General features: G+C 42.0%; 1 protein-coding gene across 10 annotated transcripts in view; it reads right to left on the minus strand.

The window, feature by feature from the left end:
- TSPAN4 (tetraspanin 4) overlaps positions 1-13,857 on the minus strand; it is a 500,093-nt gene that overhangs the window by 52,965 nt on the left and 433,271 nt on the right. For all 10 annotated transcript variants that reach the window (XM_083698410.1, XM_083698412.1, XM_083698406.1 and 7 more), the window contains one exon: positions 7,775-7,849. In XM_083698410.1, the coding sequence (XP_083554536.1) occupies positions 7,775-7,849 (75 nt within the window). The remainder of the gene's footprint in view (positions 1-7,774; positions 7,850-13,857) is intronic.

The raw sequence follows: 13,857 nt of genomic DNA on the forward strand, positions 1-13,857 counted from the left end.
CTTTTTAATGGTATGTCAAGGAAATGAGGCGAGGTGGTAGAAGTAGTATAGTCAAGAACAGAAGTGAAGAGGTTTAAAAGAGCTAGAACACAAACTGTGGCAGGCAGCTGGCATAAGGTCTTGAAGAGAGGGATCACAGCTGTGGTATTTATCCATCTTCCCTAAGGCTTTATTTCTATTTAGAAACCTGTAAGTCAAGAAGACTTGAAGGAGATGATGTAGCCAAAAAGAAAGATTTGTTTTGGCCAACTTGTGACATATGCATAGTTCTGGAGAAATTGAACTGAATCAGAGAAACCATTAGCTCAGGAACAGTGCAAAGACTTTGCATGAACAACACCCCAGACTTGATCCCTACAATTTCCAGTTAATGAACTTTAGATAAAAGAGACCTCTCTGTGACCCAGAAGTGTTGACTGACGTAACTGCCAGTACTGTGAACAATCCAACATTGATCTGATTCAGTATAAATGGCATCTCTTACCTTTAGGAAACATTAAAGTAACTCTGAAAAATTCCCTAATGAGAAAAGAAAAGGAACTGATGCAAGCTAAACAGTCTTCTAGGACTCACTGAGAGTTTTTCATAACACTCAGTACTCTCTTGTAAAGCAAATAAATAAATAAATATATTAGCTCTCAACATACCATGAGTATGTTTTGTCCCTACATAATAGCAATCTGAATGCTGAATCATGTTTCATAACAAGTTACAAAGTTAGGGTCTGTTTTGTAAGAGATGACTTACATATTAATATAAAGATATGTTTTAAGGCATGATCCCTTCAAACTTCATAATCTGTTGATCCAATTTTAACACAGCTTCTGCATAAGCTGCAATAGAAGGGTTAAAGAGGAGATCCCCATGAAAAGGTGAAGTAGCAAAATCTATCACAAATTGATTTGCATTAGTGCAAATCAGCAGACCTCAGTTTCTTACTTGTGAGGTAGTTTTCTTTCGGGAACACATGTAATTAAATTGCAAGTCTCAGGTGCATTAAACTAGGCTCAAAGACCAACTCAGTCCATGTAACCCATCCTTTTAAAAGCCAGAAATGATCAGTGTCTGAAGGGAGATAATCCTTTAAAAACAGAAATGCCAGCTGGAAATAATGTCATTTATGATTTGAGTTGTGAGATCAAGTTATCAGATTAATGTTACGTGAGCTAGGGGAGGACGGGAAGCTTTCTGATTTTTCTGCTTATCTTTCCCAAATGCCAAAAAGTGGCCATCTTTATTTTTCTATTTTATATCAAGGAAGAACTGTGCATAACAACACTGATCAAGAGAACTCTCTGTGCTACAGATACCACCTTGATTGCTAGATACATGCAGTACACAAGACACCAACTGAACCTGATTTATTCATGGTATAAACCCAATTCTCCTTGCTTTGGACGTGAGTGGTAATATTCCAGGCCTCTGAATCTATTTCGCTGAATTCCATTAATGAGAGAAGCTTGGGGAGCCAAATCAAAGTTGTCCTCATTCGGTAGTAGTCATCACAAAATAATGAAGAAATAATATTTTCCCCTTCTTGTCAGGAGAAGGTTGGGCACACAAATCTAAAAATGGTATGTAGGGTCCTACCTGACAGAGGACACTTCTCTGTTGAAGTGCTATCAGAAGGCAGCTCTCTATTTAAAGGGCTGTTCTGTACCAGCCTGATTTACAAAAACAAGAACCATGAAAAGGGTGGAGAGCACAGTGCCCTATCAATTGGCTGTATGGGGTTTTAGGAGAGGGGTAGTACTTCTGGTGGAGGACACATCATGTTCCTTCTGGGGTATTTTGTCCACTTCTGGTCTCCCACCCTGTACTCAGATCTCACCTGTGGCTTCTAGTAGGGAAACAGCTTCAACTGGCCAGCTAAACCAGGTGAAGGCAGCTGATGGGTCTCAAACCCACTGTGAGTTAGGGACTCTGCATACGAAAACAGGTCAGATTGAGTGGAGAAGCCCAATAGTGGGTCCAATGGTCAAGAAGGCAGTTTCTGCACATGCTGTAAAGGGAAATGAGGGGCAGATGGGGCTCATCAACCTGGGAAGGTAGCCCATCTAGGAGAAGGAAAACTCTGATCCTAAACTTCTGCTGCCTTGTGGCTATACTCATTTGTGAGAAAGGTTTTGGGAGAGAGATTGATACCAACAGCATCCTGTGTGATGTATTTCCTGCCCTTGTTGATGAAGCACAAATTGCCACCTCCTGGGACAAGGAAAAGATGCTGGATTCCTTTTAAGGTAAATCCCAGACATGCTATCAATTACAGAAAGAACAGAGACCTTGCTAAGGGTTGGAACTGTAATGTCTGGTATGAATACCTTCTGTATCTCTCAAGTCCTATAACTTCATTTACAGCACAATCCCTAACCACATCTACTCAGAAGCAAGTCCTACTGAATTCACTGGGGCTTACTCCGAGATAAATGGGGTTAGGATTGCATCCTCAACCAGTGCATTCCATAACACTTTAGAGTGACATTGAAGCCTAGTACTCATTTGTCAAATCTACTTCTTGGAAGCACCATTTCAAACTGTCAGCAAGTGGACACTCACACAACTAACAAAGCTACACCCACACCCACACACACAAAATCTTCACAGAAAACTAGCTATTAGGGTATAATGGACAGCTGGGTTTGAAAAGGTTAACTTGTACTTCATATCTAACCTCCTGGCAGTCCCTCCCTCCCTTCTTTCCTTCCTGAGGAACAACAGTACACATTGCCACTGAAGTTTGACTTTTCTTTCATTCCTCCCTGAAGCATGTCATAGAATCACAGGCAGAAAATACACCAAGTCCTTTGCTGAGTGTCTACAGAGTTAGCCACCTATGTTCTACCAGGAGGGTAGAGATAAGAGTCTCCCATGAAACCACTATTATTATGTGAAATTACAAATACATCTAAAAGAAATTGTCCTAAAACATAAATCATTCTATTTTCTGTCAAAATACAATATTTATAAAGTATAAATGAAACTTACACCAATCCATGAAGCCCAAACTTACATCAATGAGAATAATGCATATGACAGAATACTATCTTGATATTTCATTTCATGCTCCAGTGATTTATAAATGAATTCCACTTTTTAATAAACTTGTCTGGCAAATGTCCTTTCTTAAATCTCTTATAATATGTAAGCATCATCAAAAATGCTACTGTTCAAACTCACTCATACCAACTTGATATTGAAAGGGATTCTTGGTGATTTCCATAATGGTGCTATAACTTGTCTTGTTATAGCCATTAAACTATTCCCTAGTTCTAAATCCACTTGCAAGTTTTGAGCTTTCAAATATTCAAGAGCCACTGTTTTAGGATTTCAATAAATACAATAACTGGCCATACCTTTTATGATCATTTTATTATTTCCATAAAGAAGATAGAACCAAAATATAGCTTAATATCCAGTAGCTCGATATCCTTATGCAATCTAAATAATCTAAATAATGCCTTTTGTTTTCTATTTTAGATACATTTTAAAATAACCTTTTGCCACAATTGTAAAGTGGCTAAGTCACACTTTTAATGGTGCATTCTGGAAAAGATACAATATTAATATTAAAGCCAGAAATTATGCTACAACTGGACTGCATGTAACACAGAGGAATAAATGATCTTTCTTAGTTATGGTGAAAGCTACATAGACCATACAGATAAACATTCTCACCTCTTGCTTCACTACTGGAACCCTGGAGATATGTCCATCTGACCTCACTACTATAGTTAAGGGCTGTATAACTAAAATAATCATTTATCTGAAATTGTACCATTAGCTATTAGGCAGGCAGGCTGGTCAGCCAATGGTAACTAACTCTGTTGAGATGGGGATACTAATGGGAGAGCAGCAAGCAAAGAAGAAGAGGAACAAATTCAATGAAATGCTCCTCACCCCACTCGCTCAGCTAACCAATTGGAAGAATGTGTGTGTGTGTGTGTGTGTGTGTGTGTGTGTGTGTGTATGAAACAATAGAACCCCCTCCTTCATCCTTCCTTCATACATACTGTTAGAAAAGTTGGGTGCCTCCCCCCTCTCTCTGCCAAGCAATAGCAAGGTTCCAGAGGGTTCCAGGTACTCACCCACCGTTTGTGCTCCTTAGGAGAACTGAAGACATGTCGGAGACTGTTGTAGCTTTAAGAAATATGGTTTATTCTCATATTGACAGCTACAGTCTGCATGGAGGGAGTCCATATCTTACAGCTTGGGCTGTTCCCCATAGCAGTGCAGCACCGGAGTCAAAGACATCTCTCCCAGCCAGCCTTCAGCCAGCCTGCCCAAGATGGATCTCTGTCTTTCTTCTATCATTCTTTCCAGGACTCTTTTCCTGTGACCTCTCTCTCACACACACCATCACCTTGGCAACCACTGTCTGCCCAGACCCAAAATTCCTCTTAGATGGGCCATCAACACCTTTTGTCATGTTAACACCTCTGCTAGGCGTGCTTAGTTTGCATAACCCAGCTCAGAGATTCCTAGTCTGGCCTAGTTCTGCAGCATGTTTTTTTTTTTATTATTCATATCACAAATAATCAAAATACTACCATTTATTAATTTCTAGGGTTTGGGGCCCCCACAAAAAAACCCCTCACAACAATACACTGTGTCTGGGTAAGACTTCAGTGTCATAAGCATAATGCAATATAAGATAACCCTAAACCTCATAATGCAATGCCTGAACAGACTACATACTTATAGATAGCAATTTGCAACTATTTTCCTCTTTTAATTATGTTGCCTTAGTTATGAGTGGCCTATCACTGATGTAGTCTACATATATATTGCTCTGAACATTTTATTTCCCCAAACAATCTCACTGAAATATCATCTCACCCAGGTCCTTCTAATGGTTTTCATTGTCTTTTCAGAGATTAGGGCAGAGGGGTGTTTGTGAAGTGGGACAGCTCTGTGCTTTATTCCCAGTAAACACCCCCCTCCAAACGCACACAGGCTTTGAATCACATAATGACACTATAACTTTCTTCATTATTTCCCCCTTTTTAGCATACCAAGTGTGGTTTTAGCTGTTTTTTTTTCTTTTTTCTTTTTTGAATACTGCTGCACGCTGTAGAGATCCCTTCATTAATCTGTTTTCTATTATGCACAAGCCTCCCTCTTAAGAGGCAACAGCTAATTCATGAGTTATTACAGCATGTGAGTAATTTAAAATTACCACTGACAATATAAATCATCTGGCATGGTAACTCTGAACGCGCATCTCTCTGGCAATTGACTTCTTTTACAACGCAAAAAACACAATTCTGGGTATTTTGGCGGAGTCTCTATGGTACTGTGACTAACCTACTGGGCTTGGATGTTGAAAACCCAGGGTAAATCACTGCATTTCAGCCAAACATACCTCACAGGTTAGTTACATAATTAGAATCAGCGGAGGGGGGTCTGTTAGGGCAAACAGGGCACTGCCCCACCAACCTCAATCTCAATTCCTATCTGCCTTCTTACTACCAGCCCTGCCTGCCTGCCTCCTCTTCCTTAGTTTCAGTTTTGCCCATGTGGAACTCAGTAGGGAGGAGGACATGGACAAAACTAGAATTACCTGGCTCTGCCTACCATTTGCTCTGCTGTTGGTCTCTCTGCCTTCTGCACTACCAGGCCCAATGGGAACCTGCCAATACTGGTTAGAATGAGCTTCTCTCTCTCTCTCTCTCTCTCTCTCTCTCTCTCTCTCTCTCCCTCCCTCCCTCCCTCCCTCCCTCCCCCCCCTGTGTGTGTGTGTGTGTGTGTGTGTGTGTGTGTGTATCCAGGAAATTTAAGCATTTTTATCTCATAATTTGCTACATGGGACAAGCAAGCAGGCTGGTGTGGGGGACAGATTGTGTCTTTTTGTTGTCCCATATTTTCACGCACACCAGGGTATTAGGGAACAAGGGGGCAGAGTATTTGCTGAACCTCTCCTCTTGACAAGAGAAGCCAGCAACCGGGGGGCGGGGGAGGTTATCTAGTCTCCGTGGCTGGACAAGGAGGGGAAGGTGGGAAGGGAAGAAAGAGGGAGCTGACAATTTAACTTAAAACAAGAAGAAAAGATCAGGAAAAGCACTGGGATTAAGGTTATGGGCACACAGCAGTTTAAAGTGGATTTGATGCACCCCATGTGTGCATATTTTTCACATCATCTACACAATGTCAATCTCATCCTAGTGGCAACCTGCAGCTTTCCCCCCAACTAATTTGGGTTTTCCCAATCCATGGATAATCCAATAAAATGGGGGCAGTGGAATGCAGCATAACATCTCTTGCTACCCACATATTGGCACACTGAAACACATTGTGTGGACTTTAAAAAAATGTTTGTGGTGACGTTTTGCTGGGTGCCATCTAACACCCTCATGTCTGTTTCCTCATTGCTGGAGCACAACCTAGCCATGTGGTTTTCATCAGCCCAAGAGAAAGCATGCAGCATGTCTATTTCCACAGGTTGTTGCTGAAGGCACATATTATTATTTTTAGAAAAGCTGTTTTGCACGGAACTGCTCTTGCATCAACAGGAGGTGGGAAAGGAAAAGGGGAAATGAAAAAGAACACCACTTACACTATCTCAAAATCCCTCTTCTCAAATCCCACTTCCCATCTCACTTTGGCTATATGCACTTGTCTGTAAAATAAATGGTTTTATGCAGCTTTCTGTGTTTGTGGTATTCATAGTGTGTCTGAGGTGCCCATGCCCATGCATCTGCCTACCTGAATGTTGTTTGCCCTGGCGAGGAGCTTATTGGTGGGTTGCTGCTTCTCTACCTGGCAGGGTGGGTACACACAACCCACAGATATGTATTTCTTTTTGAAACTGCTGCTTTGTACAAAACCCATAAATTGAAAAATATGCATTTGAAAAAAAAGATAAAAATACAAAATTGCCTGCTTTGTTTGAAACATTTGGTGAAAGCTTATTGCTGTGGTATTCCATGAACAAAACATCTTTTCTTTTCTTTTTAAGGTGTATGCATACTACATGCATACCTACAAAGGGCCTCAGGTTTTGAGAACTTTCAATGGGCAAAGAGCAGTAATTGAGGGGAAGGAGTAACAACACAGAATACATCCTACCAAGCACCACCTACTAGTGTGTATGAGAAACACTGAGAAAGATTTAAACTGAAAGCACTAATGTGCAGATGAAACGTCACAAAGAGGTACATGGAAAAATCAGATTGGTACACATTAACGCTTCAGTGTATACAAAGCCTAACAGCTACAGTTGCAGTTCTGAATAAATACTGTTTCTAGTCGTCTAGGTAGAGCTTGTCTGAAGAGACATATTGACAGCATAATCAAAGGAGCCTTCTCTGTTAACAGTTCCAACAAAACCAGGTAAAAATTGTCAACATTTACATATCAACAAAGCCCAATTTCTCATTTCCTGGTGAATGTCTATAACAATATCCAATTAGGAAACTTTCACAGCAACATAAATACCCTTACTAATGAACATCTTAATGTGATTACTATCTGCCTTTTAGTGCATGAGTTTTCATCAGCCTTTCCTGATTAGAATTCTCTGTATTTAAATCATAAATGTGTTGCTAATATGTCTGAATACGTCCGACCTTGAACTGAGAGTGAGAAGGAGGGGACCAATGTCCTAGAAGAGCACTTTTGTATTCTGTGTGCACTATTTCTGATATGAGGTGGTCTCTTAAGAAAACATGGTATGCGTGCCAAGGCAAAGGCTTCATGGCTTATTTATATGAGGAAAGGGGGCAAGCAAATTTGCTGAAGGGGAAAGAAAAGTAGAAGAAGAAATATTTTGACATACCTTGTCGGTGTAGACGAAGAACAGAATCACGACAGTGAGCTCCAGCACAAATATAATTAACAGCATGATAAAAAACTGTCAAGAGAAGAATGGGTGGGAGAGAAACAAAAGCCCAGAGACATCAATATTTGTTTCATCTTCACAGCATATGCATTCATGCATAGAAGGAATCAGACCTAGTTTTCACTGAGGAGGTAAATCTTTGCCTGAATGGTACCATTTCTGACATAGGTGAGACATGACTGATTGTTTCGCCACGTAAGAAAATTGCCTGTGCATAGAAAACTCTTCACACCACACACCCAATTTTCTATGTGTGGAAAAGAACTCAGTCATGTGAGTCCCACCTGCAGGCAGATGCAGCAAAGTCCAGACCACTTCAGTGAGAACTAGGCCAAAGTCACGAAACTACAGACAATATTATTAGCCTTGTGGCCAAGGTTCATCTGGAAAGAGGTCAAAGAATTGATCAGGAGAACCAGGGCTCTAACCACATCAGTGACCTGCGAGCACTGCAGCTATGGGTGATGCTTGCATTAGCTTCAGCAAGAACAGACATTCATTGTGTTTTCACAGACTTTTACCTAGCAGATATTCCATTATCTAACTTTGCAGTAACACTTGGCCATCTTGTTTTGGAGAAAGGGTGACTCTCCTCTATGTACACATCTGTGTAATATATTCTCATTCTCTCTTCTCTCTTCTCTGTCTGTCTGTCTGTCTGTGTGTGTGAGAGAGGGGGGAGGGCTCTTGGGAAGACAGTTTTTTAAACATCCAAAAGTAGCGGAATATTCAGTCCTGAGGCACATTAGTAAATCTCCCAGGTGCACTAAAAACATAAGTGAGGCATTTTTAAAAAATGCTTCTAATATTGGTAGTTGCTGAAATAAAATTGTAGTGATAATGTATCTGAGGACTATCAAACTAGGCTTTTCGGGTAGCCATATGTATATTTCCCCTATTAAAAACAAACTTCCCAAAGCTGAAAATTTGAGGGCGAGGAATAACATGGGAGAAGTCTAACTTAATCCTTTCCTTGCTAGGCATTTTCCTGTGAAATACCACCTTCCTTGCTGCTTTTTTCCTCATAGGAAATGGCAAGTGAATGTAGAGGGGAAGCAACTGGGAGATACCGTATTTTTTCCATGTATAAGATGCCCCCATGTATGAGACACCCCCTATTTTGGGGGATTCCAAATTAAGAAAACACCCCTCAGCACTAGCCCTGTATAAGACAAACCCCAATTTTAAACCTAATTTTTTGGTAAAAAACAACAACCCCAAGTCTTATACATGGAAAAACACAGTAATTTTGAGCAGGATAATGGACAGAGGGGAAAGGGTTAACTAGTCCCCCCCTCCCCTGTTCCACTCAGACCTCCAGTGCCCTAAGACTGCTTCTGGTTAGAGAAAGAGAAAGAGAATCATGGGAAAGACTGCAGGTCACATCTAGTCTGGCCCTAAAACACTCAGAAGCCATGAGGCAAGTAAGAAGAGCAACTGACAATTGTTTCCAAAATCAGGCCTCACAAGTGTATTGCATGATTTTATATGTAGGGGGGGAAGTAATATCTGGGTTTTGCAAGTCAATATCTGTGCTGCTAAGTTTCAGTTGACTTAAAATTTAAATCTTAACCAGTCAGTGTCATTCTATGTATTTCTTTCGTCACACTGTGTTTTATTATCCCACCTTTCCTACCAAGAAGCTTAAGGGCAATATAAATGGTCCCCGCCCCCACCCACCATTCACCATTTCATGCTCAAAACAACCCTATGAGGTAGGCTACACTGAGAGATAGTGACTGTGCCGAAGTCACTGAGGGACTGAATGGGGATTTGAACCCAGAGCTCTTCACCACACTGGCCCTTACTATTTTCTGCATAATGTCTGCCTGGTACCTGACATATTCAATTGCTGAATTTGTACTGAAAATGTGATGTGTAGGGAAATTGCAAAAGAATGTGGGGGGAAAGGCAGGAATGGGGACATAAGCGTTTGCTATTTCTAAGCGCCAGCCTCTCCCTAAGCTGCTGCTCAAGCAGTATATGTGGCACAAAGTGAGAAGGATTATTCTGTGTGCGTGTGCTGCATTCTGCAACAGGGGAAGTTACAGGGAAAGGTGACACAGTCCGATTCTTAATTTAGCAGTATACTTTTTAAAGAACATAAAGCAAATTAGTATTTGGGTCTTGCTGGCTCCTTCTGTTCCTATGCACAGCCCCCACCCCAAGTGCTGCAGGGAATCCTCTCTTGTTCCCACTCTATTCCTCTTTCCTTTTGCAGAAAATAAACCCTCTGGTCTTTTTGTTTGTTCCCTAGGGAGCTGCTTTTGCTAAGCAAGCCAATTCCACTTCCATAAAAATAATCCTTGATGATCAACTTCAACGCAGCATTAGACAACTAAGCAGCAGTTAAAATGGCATTACTCTCATTCCCCCCCCCCCCTGCTATTCTGATAAAAAAAACAAACAGCAGCAAATGCATATGCAACTACAGGCTCTTCTGTGTGGCTTGAGAAAAAGAGGCTTTTCAAAAGCGACAAATGGAACTTGTGTTGCATCCAGCTTTCCCCGAATTCCGGGGTAACTGCAGTAGATGTGTATCAAGATCTTACATGAATATTGTTCTTTTCAACATTCTGTAATGTGGGGGAAATGACACAGGGCCGGATTTAGATGAAGAGAGGCCCTAGGCTATTCCACTTGTGAGGCCCCTCCCTTTCCCGCACCCTCACAACTAGAAGAAAATGGAAGAGTGTTATAAACAAAATTGAGTGAGGCCAAGGATGATGACGGGTATTTAAAAATCTACAGTTCACAATTTCTCCTCTAAAGGAAGTAATATATTATTGTTAAATACCATGGCGATTAAAAAAAAATGTGTAAAATTAACACTGAAAAACTTTTGCAATAATTGAACTTTGTAAACCTTTGTGGCCTGGGCAGGCCTGGAACTAGTTCCCATGTCTTGTTCCTCTCTAAGGAATCAAGTTCAGCTTTCATGGCATTTAACATCCTCTAAGGTTAAACTTTGGACCTCTTGGAAGCTTGAAGGTTCCCAAACCTTCTCTGAAGCATCCGTGGAGGCCTCAGAGAGCTCGGACAACTTACTTCCAGGTTACAATCATTCGTAACCCAAAAAAAGTAAGTTAAAGCGTTCGTAACCCAATGTACTACTGTATGTTGATAATATAATTTTGGTTACTGAGGACAAACAAGATTCTACAAAAACAAGATTGGGTGCAGGCCTGGCCAGGACATAGGTGTCCTGATTGTGACAAAGGTGACCTGTGTGCTTGCTTGCTTGCTTGCTTAACAGCTGTTGGGAACTTCAAGGTCCCTGCTCTCCCTTCTTATGGCCTTTGTACTGGACCTGGAGACTCCAATAGAGAGCATTCCATGTCAAGAAGGAGGGCAAGTGGGGACTCTATCAAATGACAGGACAGGAGTTACATGGAGCAGGGCCTTTTCACTGGTGGTGCCCACTGCATGCCTCACTCTTCCCAGACCTGCTGTCTTTTGGCCTGTATTTTGGAGCTTTATAATTTAGGAAGACTTTGGAAGAACTAGTTGACAAGTCTTATCAGTTGCTGACGTATGAGCGAATTTTATTTGCTGCTATTCTGTGCTTCTGGTGCACCAGAGTTGGCTAAGATGCCAGAAAGGATACAATTTCTCCATTATCTGCACAGCAGGGGGTGTTCAGTCAACAGTGCAAAGGCTAAGCTGAAGCATTCCCTGCTGGTTACCTGCTTTCAGCAATAGGGGTCACTGTTTGGTAGTACCCAATTGGTTAGCTGTCAGATTTTAGAGCTCCCTATTGGTGGCTCTTAGGTAATTCACAAAATACAGAGTACCTTCATAAAACACAGTGTACGTTCATAAAGCAGTAACATAAATCTCCACAGCTACACATTGGGTGTATATTTCAGCAGTTGAACATACAAGTTTATGACCATGCTGTAGTGTAATGCTTAAAGGTAAAGGTACCCCTGCCCGTACGGGCCAGTCTTGACAGACTCTAGGATTGTGCGCTTATCTCACTCTAGAAGCCAGGAGCCAGCGCTGTCCGCAGACACTTCCAGGTCACGTGGCCAGCGTGACGAAGCTGCTCCGACGAACCGGCACCAGAGCAGCACACGGAATGCCATTTACCTTCCCGCTATAAAGCGGTACCTATTTATCGATTTGCACTTAAGGGTGCTTTCGAACTGCTGGTGGGCAGGAGCTGGGACCGAACGACGGGAGCTCACCCTGCCGCGGGGATCTGAACCGCCAACCATGCGATCGGCAAGTCCTAGGCGCTGAGGTTTTACCCACAGTGCCACCCGCGTCCCTAGTGTAATGCTTATGCGACTGTGAATAAAAGGTGGGTGGGCTCATTGTCTCGGGGTTTGGGGGGGAAGAGGTGACAAAACTGATTTCCAATAAGTGCCCCCCTTTATTTCCATAACAAGTCCTTGAGTCTGTACTCTGAATGGTGACACCAGGGACCTAGAAGGTGCAGGGCTTGTCAGTCCACCCCCTGCACAGTCTCATCAGGGCTGACCTTAAGGCAACTGGAGCAATTGGGCCAAATTGGGCCCCGCAGGCCACTCCTAAGGGGGCACCTGCACCATGGCAATCTAGATGGATTTTGTTTATATCTATAAGATTTTGCAGACTTTGGCTGTGAACTGGGGCCCTACAAAAAAAAAAAAATCAAGTTGTGCCCCACTGCTTTAAATTAGGCCCCACTAGCTAGCCCTGAGTCTAATAGTTGCTGGGCCTGAGTTGCCCTGCCCTTGAATGAAGTCTTGGGTTTACAATTTTGGGAGAGGGGAGACTGCGGCACTGGGGAGCAGGCAGGCTGGTGAGGCCCCCTAGATTTAGAGGCCCAAGTTGTCCTGCCCTCACATGAAGTATTGGGTTTGCAATTTTGGGAGAGGGCAGACTATGGCACTGGGGAGTGGGCAGGCTGGCGAGGCCCCCAATATTTAGAGGCCCTAGGCTTCAGCCTACTTAGCCTATACATAAATCCGGCACTGGATATGAGGCTGTGTGCACACTAACCAATTATAGTTTTTTCCCGCCGTTATGTCCTCAAATTGCTGCTCTTAATCTAGATTGATTCTGCTGTCCACAAAGGATGGTGTGGTTTGCAAATATGTGTTTGAACTCCTTTCCCTTGATTACCGGTAGGTTATTCATGCATTTTCCTCCCTGTACAAGTCCCAGGTGAATCAAGTGACGATTGCAAATTTGGTATATGCCCACTCATAATGTAACTGGGAGGTGTGGATATGCACATATACACACACCTTTCAAGTCTGCCTATATCTTTTTTTTTTCAAATAGGCATACATAAAAACATTCAATCTAGATTGTGTGTGAGCTACTATTGATTCTAGAATAAAATGCCATATGTATGCAACCTAAATCAGAACCATGAGTGTAGGGAGCAAGGAGCATATATTTCAAAGAGTCCCAGCTGCAGGCCAACTTCCCATTTTATGTTCTTTCATATTTGTATGGCAACTTCCATAGCAGGCACTGCTGACCCTTTATCCCAATTTTAAATTGCTATGGAAAGTAGAACACCACCTTCCCTTGAGAAGCTGCATATGTACTAAGTAGTTAAACCAAAAAACCGCTAGTAAAGCCAGCCACTTCTACCCGTTCATTTCCCTAAAACCCACCCTTAGAAACAGCCTCGTCTTTTGTTATGCTTTAACATGGAGATATATGCAGGTTATAAGGCTAACTGGAATGGGCCAAAGGGCAATGAAGACTAGACAGGCTCAGGGCATGGACCACTAAAAATTCTTACGGTTTGCTTTCAAGTAAGCTTCCCAATTCAAATGATAAATAAGGAGGAGAATAAAAATGCACTTTGCTGTGGTTCAGTGGGACTGCAGGCTGCTGATATAAGAAAGATTTATGCTTTGAGACAACACAATCCCAATGCAAACCATCCACACAGAAGCTCATAAAGAAGATTAATCTTACATTGCAGTGAGACATATTTCACCACAGAAGTTTTCCATGGCTAAGATGGTATCTAGAGAAGTTTGCTGAGGGAGTACCTATAGGCTAAGAATCAC

Source organism: Podarcis gaigeae (genome assembly GCF_964106915.1).
Source record: "Podarcis gaigeae genome assembly, chromosome: 1".
Taxonomy (NCBI): domain Eukaryota; kingdom Metazoa; phylum Chordata; class Lepidosauria; order Squamata; family Lacertidae; genus Podarcis; species Podarcis gaigeae.